The 21,982-nt window shown below is 55.6% G+C and overlaps 1 protein-coding gene across 1 annotated transcript; it reads right to left on the reverse strand.

Moving 5' to 3' along the window:
- Positions 1 to 19,545: 19,545 nt before the first annotated feature.
- LOC308528411 (THO complex subunit 4-like) lies at positions 19,546 to 20,816 on the reverse strand (the record flags this gene model as incomplete). Its single annotated transcript, XM_081104013.1, has 3 exons — positions 19,546 to 20,118; positions 20,201 to 20,387; positions 20,707 to 20,816. 3 exons carry the CDS (start codon positions 20,814 to 20,816, stop codon positions 19,546 to 19,548), a joined length of 870 nt encoding a protein of 289 aa, XP_080960139.1.
- Between the last annotated feature and the right edge of the window lie 1,166 nt (positions 20,817 to 21,982).

A 21,982-nucleotide genomic window follows, 5' to 3' on the forward strand; every position in this document is an offset into this window, starting at 1 on the left:
TCACTTAGCATAATGCTCTCCAGTTCCATCCATGTTGGCGAGAATTCCTTCTTTTTCATACTTTTTTACCGTAGCGTAGTATTCCATTGTGTAGATGTACCACAGTTGTGTGTGTGCGTGTTTGTGTTTACTGAATTTATGTGAAATGTCCCCCCTCACTCCCCACACCCCTATAGGCATATCCCTGGAGGCATCTCCCTACAGAAAGCAGCTTAGGGTTTGGCCCCTCCTTTGGGGGACCCAGGTGCCAATGGCACCTTGAGGGCTTCCAGTGTGGTGGGAGCAGGGACACCTTGCAGGTTACATTAATCCATTTCTGGAAGAGGAAACTTAGGCTGAGGCAGGTGCAATTAATTTGCATAAAACGGGTCAGTTATCAGGAAGACTGGAAGGTGGAGTTGAAGAAGTTGAGGGCCAGGGCGAGGGTACCCTTCTGAACAGGGTCAAGAGTGGGAGCGTAGGGAGAGAAAGCCGTCTGTCTGCAGTCAAACAGCTTAGCCCTACCGAGGGAGGGCATGACTAGTCCCTGTGTCTGTGGGGCCCTTCAGAGCAGGGTCTGAGTGAGGCGTGGGCTTGTCTGTGTGTTTACGTCTGCAGTCACGCACAGACACTTCTTGATTTGAATGGTCCGTCGGCATCCATGAGTACCCTTCAGCCCCTGCCTTCTCATAGACAGCGGGCCCCCTGCTTGTCCTTCCCCCCTCAGGTCAAGTCCAGGCACCTGTTTCTGCTTTCCCCAGAGATGGCTGAAGGAGGGTGACTTGCATTGGCGCTACTCGACCAGCAGAGGGTGGGATGGGCTCTTAAGCCATGCTTCGGTTGGGCCCTCTGGGCCAGCTCCCTCTCTGGATGAATGGTCAGGCCCCTGTCCAGAGACCAAGTCCGGGCTGGGCCACATGAGCTTGCCAAGGCATAAAGCATTGAAAGGCTGGATCAATGTCATTTCTAAGGAGGGTTTGTGTGTGTGTGTGTGTGTGTGTGTGTGTATGTATGTGTTTATCTGTGTGAGTGTGTCTGTGTGTGTGTATGTGTGTATCTGTGTGTGTTTGTGTGTGTGTGTTTGTGAGTGTGTGTGTGTGTGTGTGTGTGTGTGTGTGTGTGTGTTTTGGCAGGGTTTTTATTCTTTAAGAAGTTGTGTTATTTTTTTATTTTTAAAGGAGGGTTTTGTTTTTTTTTAAACCAAGTCAGAAGGTCAAATCTTCAAAGTGCATGCAAGCTGCTCCTACCAGTGGGTCCGGACTGAATGTTCGAGAGCATCTCCAGGAAAGCGTGCGGGGATGGTGCCTCCACATTCTGGAAGGTGTTCTGGACTCTGCTGAACAGGATGAAGTGTTTTGCCCACAGCCACAGGAACCCGAAGTGGTTTTCATCGAACAGGATGAAGACTCCAGGGCGGCGCCTGGCGAAGACGAAGGTAGGTAAGTTAGCACTAATGGTTTCCACGACATAAAAACACATCCTGCAGGTTCGGGGGTAATTCTGGTCTCTCGGGGCCACGTCCACAGCCAGAAGAAACGTAAAAGGCTGCTCCTCTGAAGCTGCAGCCCTGGATACCCCCACGCTGGGCTAGACAGGGCTCTGCCAGCCATGGCCCTGGCTTTCCTCAGTCCCAAGTTCTTGCTGCAGCTGCTGCTGCTGCTCCCGGATGACCTGCTTGTCAATCTCCTGGACCACGCGGGAGAGCTCTTTGAAGTTGCAGAAGATCTCGCCATCTGGCAGGTGGATGCGGCGCAGGAGGTGGATCTTTAACCTAGTGTTCATGCACTGCCCTGTGACGTGGGTGACCCTGGCATACTTCCCGCCATTTTGGCTCCAGTAACTTGGCAGCCACCATTTTGTTTTTAAATATCTTTCATTGATTTTTTTTTACAGTGTGGAAGGAAGAGGGATGGAGAATTAGAAACCTCAAAGATAGAGAAACCTCAATCAGCTGCCTCCTGCACACCTCCTACTGGGAATATGCCCTAACCCTAACCCTAAACCCTAACCCTAACCCTAAACCTATCCCAACCCTAACCCTAACAGTAACCCTAACAAGCCCAGGACATTGTTGGTAAGACAGTCCACTCCACAGTGGGAGGGGTGAGATAGGCTTTTTTTAAAAATGATATAGGTGGACTGTGCTGGCTGTTACACGTGCAGGCATGGAGGAGTGCGCTCGCATCTGCGGCTTGGGCTCTTCACGGGGATGTCGGTGTCCTCAGAAGCGCCAGATCCCAGCTGAAATGGCAGTGGCGGAAGGCAAGCAGTGTCTTCAGGATACCCAGGGCCCAGCTGAGAAGGCCGCGCCCAAGGGCAGGCCAGCCACAGCAGAAAAGCACCTCGATGCTGACGCCGCAGCGGGGTGCTGTGCGGGAAGTGGAGGAAACTCGAGCCCCATGCCGCCCCCCCCCCCCCCCGCACTACTCGCTGCAGACCTGCCTGTGGAGATGCTGGTGGAGATCTTCGCCTCGCTCCCCGGCACCTACCTGGCCAGCCTGGCCCAGACCTGCACCAAATTCTGCCACGTCGTGCAGCACATAGACTGCCTCTGGGCCCGGCGCTGCCGAGAGGAGTATGGCGTTCCTGAAAACTTGCCGAGCCAGGAGAGGAGGGGTATGTCTTATTGCAAAGTGTATGCGAAGATGTTCCCACACAGACACATTTTGGGATTGTGGCGGCTAGATCAGCTAGATCTTCCCTGCCAATATCTGCTGAATGTAGCAATGGATGGCTTGTGCATCACTGGTTGGAGCTGCTGGCCTTCCCTTGGAGATGTGGATGGCCCAATGCAACTCCAGGCCTCGTTTGGAATTCAACCCACGGAGGGGAAATCAGCCAGGATGGACTACACAGATGGCAGGTACGTCTACAGTCGCCGAATGCAGATTCAGATTCAGAAGGACAGGTTCCACATCCAGTGGATCCAGAGAGACCTCCAAAAGGATTCACCAATGCGGTGGCTTCGGGGGCCATGGGGCCTGGTGCCTCTTGAGGACTGCTCTCTGCCTTGTCCCTGCCGGACCTACCGCCGCATCTACCTCCCGCCAAGCCGCCCGGACGACCTCATCAGTCTAGGCATCTTCCAATGTGGATTCTATGACTCCCGCCCAAAAATTTCCATGCTCAGCTTCCATGGGAAGTATGCCAGGGTCACGAGCGTTGTGGGATATGTAAGCTGGACGTTAGAGATCCACCTCATGCGCCGCATCCAGCTGTGCAATGGCGAGATCTTCCACAACTACCACGAGCTCTCCCGCGTGGTCCAGGAAGTTAATGAGCAGGTGATCCGGGAGCAGCAGCAGCAGGAGCAGCAGCAGCAGCAGGAAAACGGGACTGAGGAAAGCGAGGGCCATGGCTGGCAGAGCCCTGCCCAGCCCAGCGCTGCAGCAGTTTCAGAGGAGCAGCCTGTTCCATTTGTTCTGCCTGCGGCCATGAACCCAGGAGACCACATCCAGAACTACCCCTGAACCTGCAGGATGTGTTTCTATGGCGTGCACATGCTTACCTCACATCGCCTCACCAACCCTGTGTGCCGCCCTGGCCCTGGAGTCTTCATCCTGTTCGATGAGAACCACTTTGGGTTCATCGGGCTGGAGGGGAAAGACTTCCTCCTGTTAGGCAGACTCCAGAACACCTTCCAGAATGTGGAGGCACCATCCCAGCAGGCCTTCCTGGAGACACTCTCCAACATTCAGTAGGGACCCCCTTGTTTGTTTCTGTGTTAAAAATTAAAAAAAAAAAAACCTCCTTAGAAATGACATTGATCCTGCCTTTCAAAGTGCAGATGCTTCTGCAAGCCCATATGGCCCGGCCAGGACTTGATCTCTGGGCGGGGGCCTGACCATCCTTCCAGAGAGGAGGGTGGGGGGCGGGCGGGGCGGGGGGGGGGGGGGGGGAGGGAGGGGAGCGTTGAGCTGATGGGCCTGAAGAGCTCGTCCCGCCCTCTGCTGGTCGAGAAGCGCCAATGCAAGCCACCCTCCTGCAGCCAACTCTGGGGAAGGAGGACAGAAGTTGGTTCCTGGACTTGACCTGAGGGGGTTAGGGTCAGAAACAGGCTTAGGGTTAGGGTTAGGGTTAGGGTCAGGGACAGGGACAGGGTCAGGGACAGGGTCAGGGACAGGGTCAGGGTCAGGTTAAGGGTCAGGGTTTAGGGTCAAGGTCTGGACTTAGGCTGACCCAGGTTCAGGGTCAGGGTCAGGGTCAGGGTCAGGGTTTAGGGTTAGGGTCAAGAGTTAGGGTTAGGGTCACATGTTAGGGTTAGGGTTAGGGTTACTGTTAGGGTTACGGTTAGGGTTACGGACACTGCATACCTCCTAATGGGATTGGGATTGGGATAGGGATAGGGATAGGGTTAGGGATAGGGATAGGGTCGGGGTCGGGGTCGGGTCAGGGGGTCAGGGGTCAGGGGTCAGGGTCAAGGGCAAGGGTCAAGGGCAAGGGTCAAGGGTTCGGCTTCGGGTTCGGGTTCGGGTGAGGGTGAGGGTGAGGGTTAGGGTTAGGGGTTAGGGTTAGGGTTAGGGCATATTCCCAGAAGGAGGTGTGCAGAGGGTGGGACGGGCTCTTTGGCCATCTCAGCGACTCCCCCCCCCCAGTGTCCTTGCCCTAGGGCCCTGGGGGAGATCTCCCCCCTTACCCTGGGACACCAGGCCACCTAGGCCTTGCTGCCCCTACCCGGCACCGCCCCGAACCCCCCATCCCACCCCACCCCACCCCCAGAGGATATGGGTATGGTCCGGCGGAAGATTTACACCCTCTCCCCTGGATTTTCTTTCAAGGGCCAGTGGGTGCCCACCGGATGGCGCTGGAACCGCGACGCTTTCCAAGGCACGGGCCCCTCTCTCGGGGCGAACCCATTCCAGGGCGCCCTGCCCTTCACAAAGAAAAGAGAACTCTCCCTGGGGCCCCCGCGGGCTTCTCCGGGGTCGGTCGCGTTACCTCACTGGACACCTCACGGCGCCCATCTCCGCCACTCCCTTTCAATTGGCTGAGGGCAACGGAGGCCATTGCCGGTCCCCTCGGAACAGCGCTTGCCCATCTCTCAGGACCGACTGACCCATGTTCAACTGCTGTTCTCATGGAACCCTTCTCCACTTTGTCCTTCCAAGTTCTCCTTGGAAGAACTGCAGCCGGGTATGGGCCGCGGCACCGGCGCCATCCATTTTCAGGGCTAGTTGATTCGGCAGGTGAGTTGTTACACACTCCTTAGTGGATTCCGACTTCCATGACCCCCGTTCTGCTGTCGCTATCAACCAACACCTTTTCTGGGGTCTGATGAGCATCGGCATCGGGCGCCTTAACCAGGCATTCGCTTCACCCAGCAGCGCCAGTTCTGCTTACCAAAAGTGGCCCACTAGGCACTCGCATTCCACGACCGGCTCCACGCCAGCGTACCGGGCTTCTTACCCATTGAAAGAAAGTTTGAAACTAGGTTGAGATCGTTTCAGCCCCAAGACCTCTAATCATTCGCTTTACCGGATGGATAAAAGTGTGTCTTTTGTGCGTCTGCGAGGGCGCCAGCTACCCCGAGGGAAACTGCGGAGGGAACCAGCTACTAATGGTTCCATTGGACTTTTGCCCCTATACCCAGGTCAGAGGACCGATTTCCCCTATTTGTTCAGTTTTGTTGAGTGATAAAATATATCAATATTCTGAAATTCATGTCTATCTGCCAACCTATTACCTATCTATGGAGCTACCTCTCTATGGAAAAACAGCCGGTGCCGAAAGGTGCGCCAGCACTCCCATCATCTCCTACATTGCATAGCCATAGTACAGAGCAATCGCCATGTCTTTTTCCCTCTCAGTGAAATGCTGACGACTTTTCCCCAATCTGGCAGCATTCTCACGCTCTAGTTGAGCCTTCCTCTTCATGGCCTCTCGTTCTAGTCTCTGCTCATTTGCGATGGGTGTTGACATTACTGGCCCCAGAATCTCAGGTGTCCTCCATAGAATTGGTTGGCGGGTGAAATGCTGGAGTGGATAGTGGTTGTGAGGCCTGGGCGGGGTCCGGGGCTGGCTCACAGCAGACTGAACAGGCTCCCACTTCCGGGAAGCACAAGATGATGTTGTGTAGGGCCCAGGTCTAGAAGCAGGAGGCCAAGGGACACTAGGCCGGGCAGGGTTGTTGAAACCTGGTCCGGCTGAGTTGGCCGACATTGGCTGAGCTGAGCTGCCAGGACCTGCCAAACATACAGGGGTTGACACGGTTGTAGTGACTGCAGCAGGCTTGGCTGGGTTGGTCACCGCAGGCCAACGTGATGCCCAAGATTGTGGCCTGTGAGGCACGGGTCGAGCCGGAGGCTTGTTGTCCATGCGTGGAAAACCCAATGGCACCAACTTGACCTTCCCGGGAGAAGGCAGCTTGTCCTGGGATGGAGGTGGAGACCCTTGGCCAGAACTTCCATCTGGTTTTTGGGGTTGGACTTGACTTTTCACTGAACCTTTGCCCTCACGGGGGCGGGGGCGAGTATCCAGCCATGGTTTGAAAACTGGGCGTGCCTGGGGGCCTTTGGGGTTGCTTGAGTTTACCAGGGCCCTCGAGGAAGATGGGTCAGGTTGCTCACCGCTCCTCTTGCCCAGTGCATAGAACACTTGCGGACCCTCCACCAAGCGCGCACGCAGGCCGCTGCGAGGCCTTTTGAAGGCCTCTTGCGGCAGCTCGGGAGGACTTTTCTTTCTCTTCATCATCTTGGGAAGGGCTAGCTTCTCTTCTGCCACCGTTGGGGTACAAGCCCAGCCGTTCCGGGGGTTCACAAAGATGTGGACGGACTCGGAAAAGAAGAAGTGACACGGAGACAGCGTGTTCAGTTGATCAGCAGCCTAGCCAGGTTCTAGCCAGGTGCTTCAGCGGCTTCTAGGTCCCGGGACCAGGTCTTGGCGAGATCTCTCCCCTGAAAGCTCCCTTGGAGAATGCGGGCGACGACCACGACCACAAGCCTAGGGCTGACAAAGCTCTGCCAAGAGGCACCCTGCTTTCTTTTATATCCCCAGCGAGTAAAAGTGGGAGGAGCCAGAGAGACCCACCAATCAGCCGCTCCCAGGAATGAAGCGTCACTGTTTGGGCGACGCCAACTTTAGGGTGGGGCAGGTGGCGCATCTAAAGGAAAGGTTCTCCTGAACGTGGCTGCGATGCCTGGGGTGTTTGACCGGCGCTTCTTGGGCAGGCTCCTCCAACCCCGGACCCGTGAAGAGTGTTGGGGGGTTTTATTTTACTTTGTTATTTTTTCTTATTTCTGTGCTCATTTCTCTTCATTCATTGAAATTGATTCTATCTCTCGGCAAAGAACCGTTGCAAACACTGGTCCCATTTCATTCAAAGGAAGGGGGCGAGGGGCGGGGTGTGCGGGAGGGGGGAGGGGGAGAACGGAGACACAAACACAACAAACGTAGCGGCCCTTGGAGGTCATGGGAGGCAGAGGATGAGGTGGATGTGAATAAAATGTGTATGCTTTTGTATCTTAGCTCTGAGCCCAGGACTCCAGAGGCCACCAGCAGTCAAACAACCCCATCAGAGAGTGGTTGTATAGATGTGTATGGATCTGTCCCTGTTCGTCAATCTATCTTGTTCTCTATATTCCACAAATGAGTGAGATCATGTGGTATTCATTTTTCTCTGACTGGCTAATTTCACTTAGCATAATGCTCTCCAGTTCCATCCATGTTGGCGAGAATTCCTTCTTTTTCATACTTTTTTACCGTAGCGTAGTATTCCATTGTGTAGATGTACCACAGTTGTGTGTGTGCGTGTTTGTGTTTACGGCGTTTCTGTGAAATGTACCCCCCTGACTCCCCAACCCACACCCCCAAACCCCTATAGGCATATCCCTGGAGGCATCTCCCTACAGAAAGCAGCTTAGTGTTTGGCCCCTCCCTTGGGGGGACCCAGGTGCCAATGGCACCTTGAGGGCTTCCAGTGTGGTGGGAGCAGGGACACCTTGCAGGTTACATTAATCCATTTCTGGAAGAGGAAACTGAGGCTGAGGCAGGTGCAATTAATTTGCATAAACGGGTCAGTTATCAGGAAGACTGGTAGGTGGAGTTGAAGAAGTTGAGGGCCAGGGCGAGGGTACCCTTCTGAACAGGGTCAAGAGTGGGAGCGTAGGGAGAGAAAGCCGTCTGTCTGCAGTCAAACAGCTTAGCCCTACCGAGGGAGGGCATGACTAGTCCTTGTGTCTGTGGGGCCCTTCAGAGCAGGGTCTGAGTGAGGCGTGGGCTTGTCTGTGTGTTTACGTCTGCAGTCACGCACAGACACTTCTTGATTTGAATGGTCCGTCGGCATCCATGAGTACCCTTCAGCCCCTGCCTTCTCATAGACAGCGGGCCCCCTGCTTGTCCTTCCCCCCTCAGGTCAAGTCCAGGCACCTGTTTCTGCTTTCCCCAGAGATGGCTGAAGGAGGGTGACTTGCATTGGCGCTACTCGACCAGCAGAGGGCTTGACGGGCTCTTAAGCCATGCTTGGGCTGGGCCCTCTGGGCCAGCTCCCTCTCTGGATGAATGGTCAGGCCTCTGTCCAGAGACCAAGTCCAGGCTGGGCCACATGAGCTTGCCGAGGCATAAAGCATTGAAAGGCTAGATCAATGTCATTTCTAAGGAGGGTTTTTTTTGTGTGTGTGTGTGTATGTATGTGTGTATCTGTGTGTGTGTGTCTGTGTGTTTGTGTGTGTGTGTTTGTGAGTGTGTGTGTGTGTGTGTGTGTGTGTGTGTTGGCAGGGTTTTTATTCTTTAAGAAGTTGTGTTATTTTTTTTATTTTTAAAGGAGGGTTTTGGTTTTTTTTAAAACCAAGTCAGAAGGTCAAATCTTCAAAGTGCATGCAAGCTGCTCCTACCAGTGGGTCCGGACTGAATGTTCGAGAGCATCTCCAGGAAAGCCTGCGGGGATGGTGCCTCCACATTCTGGAAGTTGTTCTGGACTCTACTGAACAGGATGAAGTGTTTTGCCCACAGCCACAGGAACCCGAAATGGTTTTCATCGAACAGGATGAAGACTCCAGGGCGGCGCCTGGCGAAGATGAAGGTAGGTAAGATAGCACTAATGGTTTCCACAACATAGAAACACATCCTGCAGGTTCGGGGGTAATTCTGGTCTCTCGGGGCCACGTCCACAGCCAGAAGAAACGTAAAAGGCTGCTCCTCTGAAGCTGCAGCCCTGGACACCCCCACGCTGGGCTAGACAGGGCTCTGCCAGCCGTGGCCCTGGCTTTCCTCAGTCCCACGTTCTTGCGGCAACTGCTGCTGCTGCTCCCGGATGACCTGCTTGTCAATCTCCTGGACCACACGGGAGAGCTCTTTGAAGTTGCAGAAGATCTCGCCATCTGGCAGGTGGATGCGGCGCAGGAGGTGGATCTCTAACCTAGTGTTCATGCACTGCCCCGTGATGTGGGTTACCCTGGCGTACTTCCCGCCATTTTGGCTCCAGTAACTTGGCAGCCACCATTTTGTTTTTAAATATCTTTTATTGATTTTTTTTACAGTGTGGAAGGAAGAGGGATAGAGAATTAGAAACCTCGAAGATAGAGAAACCTCAATCAGCTGCCTCCTGCACACCTCCTACTGGGAATATGCCCTAACCCTAACCCTAACCCCTTACCCTAACCCTAACCGTAACCCTAACAAGCCCAGGACATTGTTGGTAAGACAGCCCACTCCACAGTGGGAGGGGTGAGAGAGGCTTTTTTTAGAAACTATATAGGTGGACTGTGCTGGCTGTTTCACGTGCAGGCATGGAGGAGGGCACTCGCCTCTGCGTCTTGGGCTCTTCACGGGGATGTCGGTGTCCTCAGAAGTGCCTTCGCCCAGCTGAAATGGCAGCGGTGGAAGGCAAGCAGTGTCTTCAGGAGTGCCAGGGCCCAGCTGAGAAGGCCACGCCCGAGGGCAAGCCGGCCACAGCAGAAAAGCACCTCGAGGCGGACTCCGCAGCGCGGTGCTGTGCGAGGAGTGGAGGAATCCTGAGCCCCATGCCACCCCCCGCACTGCTCGCTGCAGGACCTGCCTGTGGAGATGCTGGTGGAGATCTTCGCCTCGCTCCCCGGCACCTACCTGGCCAGCCTGGCCCAGACCGGCACCAAATTCCGCCACATCGCGCAGCACATAGACTGCCTCTGGGCCCGGCGCTGCCGAGAGGAATATGGCGTTCCTGAAAACTTGCCGAGCCAGGAGAGGAGGGGTATGTCTTATTGCAAAAGTGTATGCAAAGATGTTCCCATACAGACACATTTTGGGATTGTGGCAGCTAGATCTTCCCTGCAAATATCTGCTGAATGTAGCAATGGATGGCTTGTGCATCACTGGTTGGAGCTGCTGGCCTTCCCTTGGAGATGTGGATGGCCCAATGCAACTCCAGGCCTCGTTTGGAATTCAACCCACGGAGGGGAAATCAGCCACGATGGACTACACAGATGGCAGGTACGTCTACAGTCGCCGAATGCAGATTCAGATTCAGAAGGACAGGTTCCACATCCGGTGGGTCCAGAGAGACCTCCAAAAGGATTCACCAATGCGGTGGTTTCGGGGGCCATGGGGCCTGGTGCCTCTTGAGGACTGCTCTCTGCCTTGTCCCTGCCGGACCTACCGCCTCATCTACCTCCCGCCAAGCCGCCCGGACGACCTCATCAGTCTAGGCCTCTTCCAATGCGGATTCTATGACTGCCTCCCAACAATTTCCATGCTCAGCTTCCATGGGAAGTATGCCAGGGTCACGAGCTTTGTGGGATATGTAAGCTGGACGTTAGAGATCCACCTCATGCGCCGCATCCAGCTGCAAGATGGCAAATCTTCCGCAACTACCACGAGCTCTCCCGCGTGGTCCAGGAAGTTGACGAGCAGGTGATCCGGGAGCAGCAGCAGCAGCAGCAGGAAAATGGGACTGAGGAAAGCGAGGGCCATGGCTGGCAGAGCCCTGCCCAGCCCAGCGCCGCAGCATTTTCAGAGGAGCAGCCTGTTCCATTTGTTCTGCCTGCGGCCGTGAACCCAGGAGACCACATCCAGAACTACCCCGAACCTGTAGGATGTGTTTTATGGCGTACACATGCTTACCTCACATCACCTCGCCGACCCCGCGTGCTGCCCTGGCCCTACAGTCTTCATCCTGTTCGATGAGAACCACTTCGGGTTCATCGGGCTGGAGGAGAAAGACTTCCTCCTGTTAGGCAGACTCCAGAACACCTTCCAGAATGTGGAAGCACCATCCCAGCAGGCCTTCCTGGAGACGCTTTCCAACATTCAGTAGGGACCCCTTTGTTTGTTTCTGTGGAAAAACAAAGAAACAAACCAAAAAAAACCCTCCTTTAAAATAAACCTTAGAAATGACATTAATCCTGCTTTCAAAGTGCAGATGCTTCTGCAAGCCCATATGGCCCGGCCAGGACTTGATCTCTGGGCGGGGGCCTGACCATCAATCCAGAGAGGAGGGGTGGTTGGGGGGCGGTCGGTCGTGGGTGTGGGTTATAGGGAGGGAAGGGTCAAGGTGATGGCCCAGCCCAGGCAGACCCGAAGAGCCCGTACCGCCCTCTGCTGGTCGAGAAGCGCCAATGCAAGCCACCCTCCTGCAGCCAACTCTGGGGAAGGAGGACAGAAGTTGGTTCCTGGACTTGACCTGAGGGGGTTAGGGTCAGAAACAGGCTTAGGGTTAGGGTTAGGGTTAGGGTCAGGGACAGGGACAGGGTCAGGGACAGGGTCAGGGACAGGGTCAGGGTCAGGTTAAGGGTCAGGGTTTAGGGTCAAGGTCTGGACTTAGGCTGACCCAGGTTCAGGGTCAGGGTCAGGGTCAGGGTCAGCGTTTAGGGTTAGGGTCAAGAGTTAGGGTTAGGGTCACATGTTAGGGTTAGGGTTAGGGTTACTGTTAGGGTTACGGTTAGGGTTACGGACACTGCATACCTCCTAATGGGATTGGGATTGGGATAGGGATAGGGATAGGGTTAGGGATAGGGATAGGGTCGGGGTCGGGTCAGGGGGTCAGGGGTCAGGGGTCAGGGTCAAGGGCAAGGGTCAAGGGCAAGGGTCAAGGGTTCGGCTTCGGGTTCGGGTTCGGGTGAGGGTGAGGGTGAGGGTTAGGGTTAGGGGTTAGGGTTAGGGTTAGGGCATATTCCCAGAAGGAGGTGTGCAGAGGGTGGGACGGGCTCTTTGGCCATCTCAGCGACTCCCCCCCCCCAGTGTCCTTGCCCTAGGGCCCTGGGGGAGATCTCCCCCCTTACCCTGGGACACCAGGCCACCTAGGCCTTGCTGCCCCTACCCGGCACCGCCCCGAACCCCCCATCCCACCCCACCCCACCCCCAGAGGATATGGGTATGGTCCGGCGGAAGATTTACACCCTCTCCCCTGGATTTTCTTTCAAGGGCCAGTGGGTGCCCACCGGATGGCGCTGGAACCGCGACGCTTTCCAAGGCACGGGCCCCTCTCTCGGGGCGAACCCATTCCAGGGCGCCCTGCCCTTCACAAAGAAAAGAGAACTCTCCCTGGGGCCCCCGCGGGCTTCTCCGGGGTCGGTCGCGTTACCTCACTGGACACCTCACGGCGCCCATCTCCGCCACTCCCTTTCAATTGGCTGAGGGCAACGGAGGCCATTGCCGGTCCCCTCGGAACAGCGCTTGCCCATCTCTCAGGACCGACTGACCCATGTTCAACTGCTGTTCTCATGGAACCCTTCTCCACTTTGTCCTTCCAAGTTCTCCTTGGAAGAACTGCAGCCGGGTATGGGCCGCGGCACCGGCGCCATCCATTTTCAGGGCTAGTTGATTCGGCAGGTGAGTTGTTACACACTCCTTAGTGGATTCCGACTTCCATGACCCCCGTTCTGCTGTCGCTATCAACCAACACCTTTTCTGGGGTCTGATGAGCATCGGCATCGGGCGCCTTAACCAGGCATTCGCTTCACCCAGCAGCGCCAGTTCTGCTTACCAAAAGTGGCCCACTAGGCACTCGCATTCCACGACCGGCTCCACGCCAGCGTACCGGGCTTCTTACCCATTGAAAGAAAGTTTGAAACTAGGTTGAGATCGTTTCAGCCCCAAGACCTCTAATCATTCGCTTTACCGGATGGATAAAAGTGTGTCTTTTGTGCGTCTGCGAGGGCGCCAGCTACCCCGAGGGAAACTGCGGAGGGAACCAGCTACTAATGGTTCCATTGGACTTTTGCCCCTATACCCAGGTCAGAGGACCGATTTCCCCTATTTGTTCAGTTTTGTTGAGTGATAAAATATATCAATATTCTGAAATTCATGTCTATCTGCCAACCTATTACCTATCTATGGAGCTACCTCTCTATGGAAAAACAGCCGGTGCCGAAAGGTGCGCCAGCACTCCCATCATCTCCTACATTGCATAGCCATAGTACAGAGCAATCGCCATGTCTTTTTCCCTCTCAGTGAAATGCTGACGACTTTTCCCCAATCTGGCAGCATTCTCACGCTCTAGTTGAGCCTTCCTCTTCATGGCCTCTCGTTCTAGTCTCTGCTCATTTGCGATGGGTGTTGACATTACTGGCCCCAGAATCTCAGGTGTCCTCCATAGAATTGGTTGGCGGGTGAAATGCTGGAGTGGATAGTGGTTGTGAGGCCTGGGCGGGGTCCGGGGCTGGCTCACAGCAGACTGAACAGGCTCCCACTTCCGGGAAGCACAAGATGATGTTGTGTAGGGCCCAGGTCTAGAAGCAGGAGGCCAAGGGACACTAGGCCGGGCAGGGTTGTTGAAACCTGGTCCGGCTGAGTTGGCCGACATTGGCTGAGCTGAGCTGCCAGGACCTGCCAAACATACAGGGGTTGACACGGTTGTAGTGACTGCAGCAGGCTTGGCTGGGTTGGTCACCGCAGGCCAACGTGATGCCCAAGATTGTGGCCTGTGAGGCACGGGTCGAGCCGGAGGCTTGTTGTCCATGCGTGGAAAACCCAATGGCACCAACTTGACCTTCCCGGGAGAAGGCAGCTTGTCCTGGGATGGAGGTGGAGACCCTTGGCCAGAACTTCCATCTGGTTTTTGGGGTTGGACTTGACTTTTCACTGAACCTTTGCCCTCACGGGGGCGGGGGCGAGTATCCAGCCATGGTTTGAAAACTGGGCGTGCCTGGGGGCCTTTGGGGTTGCTTGAGTTTACCAGGGCCCTCGAGGAAGATGGGTCAGGTTGCTCACCGCTCCTCTTGCCCAGTGCATAGAACACTTGCGGACCCTCCACCAAGCGCGCACGCAGGCCGCTGCGAGGCCTTTTGAAGGCCTCTTGCGGCAGCTCGGGAGGACTTTTCTTTCTCTTCATCATCTTGGGAAGGGCTAGCTTCTCTTCTGCCACCGTTGGGGTACAAGCCCAGCCGTTCCGGGGGTTCACAAAGATGTGGACGGACTCGGAAAAGAAGAAGTGACACGGAGACAGCGTGTTCAGTTGATCAGCAGCCTAGCCAGGTTCTAGCCAGGTGCTTCAGCGGCTTCTAGGTCCTGGGACCAGGTCTTGGCGAGATCTCTCCCCTGAAAGCTCCCTTGGAGAATGCGGGCGACGACCACGACCACAAGCCTAGGGCTGACAAAGCTCTGCCAAGAGGCACCCTGCTTTCTTTTATATCCCCAGCGAGTAAAAGTGGGAGGAGCCAGAGAGACCCACCAATCAGCCGCTCCCAGGAATGAAGCGTCACTGTTTGGGCAACGCCAACTTTAGGGTGGGGCAGGTGGCGCATCTAAAGGAAAGGTTCTCCTGAACGTGGCTGCGATGCCTGGGGTGTTTGACCAGCGCTTCTTGGGCAGGCTCCTCCAACCCCGGACCCGTGAAGAGTGTTAGGGGGTTTTATTTTACTTTATGTTATTTTTTCTTATTTCTGTGCTCATTTCTCTTCATTCATTGCAATTGATTCTATCTCTCGGCGATGACTCATTGCAAACATTGGTCCCATTTGCATTCAAAGAGTGTGTGTGGGGGGGGGGGCGTGGTGTGCGGCATGGGGGGGGGGGTGGAGGGGGAGATCGGAGACGCAAACACAACGAACGTAGCGGCCCTTGGAGGTCATGGGAGGCAGAGGATGAGGTGGGTATGAATAAAATGTGTATGCTTTTGTATCTTAGCTCTGAGCCCAGGACGCCAGAGGCCACCAGCAGTCAAACAACCCCATCAGAGAGTGGTTGTATAGATGTGTATGGATCTGTCCCTGTTCGTCAATGTTGTTCTCTATATTCCACAAATGAGTGAGATCATGTGGTATTCATTTTTCTCTGACTGGCTAATTTCACTTAGCATAATGCTCTCCAGTTCCATCCATGCTGGCAAGAATTCCTTCTTTTTCATACTTTTTTACCGTAGCGTAGTATTCCATTGTGTAGATGTACCACAGTTGTGTGTGTGCGTGTTTGTGTTTACTGAATTTATGTGAAATGTCCCCCCTCACTCCCCACACCCCTATAGGCATATCCCTGGAGGCATCTCCCTACAGAAAGCAGCTTAGGGTTTGGCCCCTCCTTTGGGGGACCCAGGTGCCAATGGCACCTTGAGGGCTTCCAGTGTGGTGGGAGCAGGGACACCTTGCAGGTTACATTAATCCATTTCTGGAAGAGGAAACTTAGGCTGAGGCAGGTGCAATTAATTTGCATAAAACGGGTCAGTTATCAGGAAGACTGGAAGGTGGAGTTGAAGAAGTTGAGGGCCAGGGCGAGGGTACCCTTCTGAACAGGGTCAAGAGTGGGAGCGTAGGGAGAGAAAGCCGTCTGTCTGCAGTCAAACAGCTTAGCCCTACCGAGGGAGGGCATGACTAGTCCCTGTGTCTGTGGGGCCCTTCAGAGCAGGGTCTGAGTGAGGCGTGGGCTTGTCTGTGTGTTTACGTCTGCAGTCACGCACAGACACTTCTTGATTTGAATGGTCCGTCGGCATCCATGAGTACCCTTCAGCCCCTGCCTTCTCATAGACAGCGGGCCCCCTGCTTGTCCTTCCCCCCTCAGGTCAAGTCCAGGCACCTGTTTCTGCTTTCCCCAGAGATGGCTGAAGGAGGGTGACTTGCATTGGCGCTACTCGACCAGCAGAGGGTGGGATGGGCTCTTAAGCCATGCTTCGGTTGGGCCCTCTGGGCCAGCTCCCTCTCTGGATGAATGGTCAGGCCCCTGTCCAGAGACCAAGTCCGGGCTGGGCCACATGAGCTTGCCAAGGCATAAAGCATTGAAAGGCTGGATCAATGTCATTTCTAAGGAGGGTTTGTGTGTGTGTGTGTGTGTGTGTGTGTGTATGTATGTGTTTATCTGTGTGAGTGTGTCTGTGTGTGTGTATGTGTGTATCTGTGTGTGTTTGTGTGTGTGTGTTTGTGAGTGTGTGTGTGTGTGTGTGTGTGTGTGTGTGTGTTTTGGCAGGGTTTTTATTCTTTAAGAAGTTGTGTTATTTTTTTATTTTTAAAGGAGGGTTTTGTTTTTTTTTAAACCAAGTCAGAAGGTCAAATCTTCAAAGTGCATGCAAGCTGCTCCTACCAGTGGGTCCGGACTGAATGTTCGAGAGCATCTCCAGGAAAGCCTGCGGGGATGGTGCCTCCACATTCTGGAAGGTGTTCTGGACTCTGCTGAACAGGATGAAGTGTTTTGCCCACAGCCACAGGAACCCGAAGTGGTTTTCATCGAACAGGATGAAGACTCCAGGGCGGCGCCTGGCGAAGACGAAGGTAGGTAAGTTAGCACTAATGGTTTCCACGACATAAAAACACATCCTGCAGGTTCGGGGGTAATTCTGGTCTCTCGGGGCCACGTCCACAGCCAGAAGAAACGTAAAAGGCTGCTCCTCTGAAGCTGCAGCCCTGGATACCCCCACGCTGGGCTAGACAGGGCTCTGCCAGCCATGGCCCTGGCTTTCCTCAGTCCCAAGTTCTTGCTGCAGCTGCTGCTGCTGCTCCCGGATGACCTGCTTGTCAATCTCCTGGACCACGCGGGAGAGCTCTTTGAAGTTGCAGAAGATCTCGCCATCTGGCAGGTGGATGCGGCGCAGGAGGTGGATCTTTAACCTAGTGTTCATGCACTGCCCTGTGACGTGGGTGACCCTGGCATACTTCCCGCCATTTTGGCTCCAGTAACTTGGCAGCCACCATTTTGTTTTTAAATATCTTTCATTGATTTTTTTTTACAGTGTGGAAGGAAGAGGGATGGAGAATTAGAAACCTCAAAGATAGAGAAACCTCAATCAGCTGCCTCCTGCACACCTCCTACTGGGAATATGCCCTAACCCTAACCCTAAACCCTAACCCTAACCCTAAACCTATCCCAACCCTAAACCTAACAGTAACCCTAACAAGCCCAGGACATTGTTGGTAAGACAGTCCACTCCACAGTGGGAGGGGTGAGATAGGCTTTTTTTAAAAATGATATAGGTGGACTGTGCTGGCTGTTACACGTGCAGGCATGGAGGAGTGCGCTCGCATCTGCGGCTTGGGCTCTTCACGGGGATGTCGGTGTCCTCAGAAGCGCCAGATCCCAGCTGAAATGGCAGTGGCGGAAGGCAAGCAGTGTCTTCAGGATACCCAGGGCCCAGCTGAGAAGGCCGCGCCCAAGGGCAGGCCAGCCACAGCAGAAAAGCACCTCGATGCTGACGCCGCAGCGGGGTGCTGTGCGGGAAGTGGAGGAAACTCGAGCCCCATGCCGCCCCCCCCCCCCCGCACTACTCGCTGCAGACCTGCCTGTGGAGATGCTGGTGGAGATCTTCGCCTCGCTCCCCGGCACCTACCTGGCCAGCCTGGCCCAGACCTGCACCAAATTCTGCCACGTCGTGCAGCACATAGACTGCCTCTGGGCCCGGCGCTGCCGAGAGGAGTATGGCGTTCCTGAAAACTTGCCGAGCCAGGAGAGGAGGGGTATGTCTTATTGCAAAGTGTATGCGAAGATGTTCCCACACAGACACATTTTGGGATTGTGGCGGCTAGATCAGCTAGATCTTCCCTGCCAATATCTGCTGAATGTAGCAATGGATGGCTTGTGCATCACTGGTTGGAGCTGCTGGCCTTCCCTTGGAGATGTGGATGGCCCAATGCAACTCCAGGCCTCGTTTGGAATTCAACCCACGGAGGGGAAATCAGCCAGGATGGACTACACAGATGGCAGGTACGTCTACAGTCGCCGAATGCAGATTCAGATTCAGAAGGACAGGTTCCACATCCAGTGGATCCAGAGAGACCTCCAAAAGGATTCACCAATGCGGTGGCTTCGGGGGCCATGGGGCCTGGTGCCTCTTGAGGACTGCTCTCTGCCTTGTCCCTGCCGGACCTACCGCCGCATCTACCTCCCGCCAAGCCGCCCGGACGACCTCATCAGTCTAGGCATCTTCCAATGTGGATTCTATGACTCCCGCCCAAAAATTTCCATGCTCAGCTTCCATGGGAAGTATGCCAGGGTCACGAGCGTTGTGGGATATGTAAGCTGGACGTTAGAGATCCACCTCATGCGCCGCATCCAGCTGTGCAATGGCGAGATCTTCCACAACTACCACGAGCTCTCCCGCGTGGTCCAGGAAGTTAATGAGCAGGTGATCCGGGAGCAGCAGCAGCAGGAGCAGCAGCAGCAGCAGGAAAACGGGACTGAGGAAAGCGAGGGCCATGGCTGGCAGAGCCCTGCCCAGCCCAGCGCTGCAGCAGTTTCAGAGGAGCAGCCTGTTCCATTTGTTCTGCCTGCGGCCATGAACCCAGGAGACCACATCCAGAACTACCCCTGAACCTGCAGGATGTGTTTCTATGGCGTGCACATGCTTACCTCACATCGCCTCACCGACCCTGTGTGCCGCCCTGGCCCTGGAGTCTTCATCCTGTTCGATGAGAACCACTTTGGGTTCATCGGGCTGGAGGGGAAAGACTTCCTCCTGTTAGGCAGACTCCAGAACACCTTCCAGAATGTGGAGGCACCATCCCAGCAGGCCTTCCTGGAGACACTCTCCAACATTCAGTAGGGACCCCCTTGTTTGTTTCTGTGTTAAAAATTAAAAAAAAAAAACCTCCTTAGAAATGACATTGATCCTGCCTTTCAAAGTGCAGATGCTTCTGCAAGCCCATATGGCCCGGCCAGGACTTGATCTCTGGGCGGGGGCCTGACCATCCTTCCAGAGAGGAGGGTGGGGGGCGGGCGGGGCGGGGGGGGGGGGGAGGGAGGGGAGCGTTGAGCTGATGGGCCTGAAGAGCTCGTCCCGCCCTCTGCTGGTCGAGAAGCGCCAATGCAAGCCACCCTCCTGCAGCCACCTCTGGGGAAGGCAGACAGAGGCTGGTTCCTGTCCATCATCGTGTTGTAAGAGTCCAGCAGGGCATCCCACTTCTCGGTGACACTCATCCCGTTGTGAGCGTCCAGCTGGGCGTCCAACTGCTTGGTGTCCCTCTTCGCGCTGTAAGTGTCCACCTGGGTGTACACCTGTTTGGTGCCCCTCAATGAGTTGTCAGCGTCCTGCTGGGCATCCAACTTTTTGGTGTCCCTCATCGCGCTGTAAGCGTCCACCTGGGCAGCGTCCTAATGCTTGGTGCCTCTGTTTGAGTTGTATGCGTCCAGCTGGGGGTCGAACACTTTGGTGTCCCTCATTACACCGTAAGCGTTCAGCTAGGTGTCCAACTTTTTGGTGTCCCTCATCGCGATGTAAGCGTCCAGCTGGGCGTCCAGCTACTTGGTGTCCCTCATCACGTTGTAAGCGTCCAGCTGGGCGTCCAGCTCCTCCGCAGAGATCTGCTGCTTCCAATTGCGGCCGGTGCGCCTGCCTGTAACCCAGCTGCCCCTGTGGGCGCCTCTCCTAGTGCCGCCGCCGAATCCTCCAGATCCTCGGTTTGTAGTCATCCCGCATCTTTTGACACTCTGTACCAGCCTGCGCTGCGTGTCTCTCTGTGAGGTGAGGAGCTGGATGTCGAGGGGGCTGTCATCCAAAGGGACGCCATTGTACTGTTTCATGGCGTTCGGGGCATCTGCCTTCCGCTCAAAGTGCATGTGGGCTGTTCCCAGGCTGCGGTTGTAGTGGACACCGGCCTTCCTCAGAGGCCCAAACTCCGCCAACAGCTGCTGGATGTCCGCGTCGGACACCCCGAAGTCCAGGTTGGACAGCAGCAGCTTCCCCCCGGACACTAGGCCGGCGCCCCTGCCCAAGCCCCTGCGGAAGCGGTCGTGTTGCCAATCGTCAGGAAGTTGTCTCTGCTGCTGTAGGGCGCCGGCCGGTTCCTGCCTCGGCCGAGGGCCGCCTGATTCCTGAACGGCCCGGCGGTCTGCGTGCTGCCACTGAGGTCTCCGTGGGAACCGGCCCAGCCTCGGTCCCGGCCCAGGTCCCTGCCCGGCTGCGGCCGCAGCTGTGGCCCTGGCCGTGGCCGTAGCCGCCCCGCTGGCTCCGGTTCAACCTAATGATGTCGTCCAGAGACATATTGACTTTGTCGGCCACGGTGGGCCCGGAATCAGCCTCGGATAAAGCCCGTGCGTAAGCACACCGGTCCTTCACTTCCCGCGCGGCGTGGGAGCTGTTCCTGTGCGGGCACCAGGTGTTGGGGTCCCGGCCCAGGGGTTCCCAAAGGTGTGGACGGAGTCGGCGAAGAAGGAATGACACGGAGACGGCGCGTTCAGTTGATCGGCAGCCTAGCCAGGTGCTAGCCAGGTGCTTAGCGGCTTCTATGTCCCGGGACCGGGTCTGCGCAGCATCTCTCCCCTGAAAGCTCCCTTGGAGAACGAGGACGACCACCACAACCACAAGCCTAGGGCTGAGAAGCTCTGCCAAGAGGACCCTGCTTTCTTTTATAGCCCGGGAGCGTGGTGGGAGGAGCCAAACCAGCCGGCCGCCCGCTCCACCAATCAGCCGCCCCCAGGACTGGAAGCGTCACCGCCCCAGGACCAGTAGAGGGCGCCACCGGCCCGCCGAAGCGATTCCCGGGGCTTGGGGAGGACTTGCGGAGCGGCATTGCCGTTTTCTGGGTTGAAGAGGGGACAATACGTATTTACACAGGCTCGGGTGGGCCCGGGACAAGCCACAAGGAAAAAAGCCACAGTCAATCTCCGAGACGCGGGTCACAGGGCAGAAATCACCGTGCCGGACATTGTGCTCCGCTGTGTACCTCCGCGGCCACGCAGGCGCACTGGGGGATTTCCCCTGTGGGATGGCATCCGAGAGCACCCCTCTTCTCCCCCCGCTCCCTCCCCCGTCCGCTCACTCTCTGGATGGATGGGCAGACCCCCGCCCAGAGACCAAGTCTGGGCCTGCCCCATTAAATCATAAACCGCAATAAAATATAATAAAATAATAATATAAAATATAAAATAAAACCATAAACTGTAATAAAATATAACTAAATCATAAAATAAAATCATAAACTGCAATATAATAAAATAGTATTTTGTCAGCATTTGCTCCTCAGCCCCGCCCCTGGTCAATCCAATCAGTCTGATCCACTGCAGCGTCTCCGGTTGGGGGTCAGGTTGAGGGCGGGGGGAGGGGCGCTCATGCCCCAGGCAGGACCCGCTCCGCACGCCGTCAGGTGGCATTCACCGAAAAGGTCTCAAGGAAAGGTTCTCCTGAACGTGGCTGCGCCCTGCGCCCGATGCCTGGTATTCAGTCCTCCGGAACCAAAGCGCCCGGCACGACCTCCGCCTCTGTCGCCCCTCATGGCGCCCTAGATCCTGAACAATGGAAGCCACACCAACCGCCCCTGTCCTCCGAGCAGCCAACACGGGCTGTAGAAAACGGGCTTGTAAACCAATTGAAAATCCCTGCTGAGTTAGGAACTAGCCAGTCAGAATAGACTAGACAGTAATGATGAATCCTTTTTTTCCCCCCACAATAAAATTTATTATGAAAACAGGCTGGTGTGGGGATAAGGGGGGGTGGGGGGGGGTTGTGGGTGTGGGTAGGGGTTTTGGGGGTGGGGTTGGGGTGGGGGGGGGGGGTCAGATGAGTACATATTGGTTGGGTGGCTCAGGTGAAATAGTGCGGCTTCTTCACATTGATGCCATACTCGCTCAGGGCAGGGGTCAAGTCCTCCATGGTTAGAGTGTACTTGCGGTCCTTGCTCTCGCTTCTGGAGCTGGGAGAGGCTGTGCCCTTCGTTTTGCAGTGCTGTAGGGCGTCGTT

This window comes from Myotis nattereri (assembly GCF_964212035.1).
Source record: "Myotis nattereri genome assembly, chromosome: 12".
NCBI classification, from domain to species: Eukaryota; Metazoa; Chordata; class Mammalia; order Chiroptera; family Vespertilionidae; genus Myotis; species Myotis nattereri.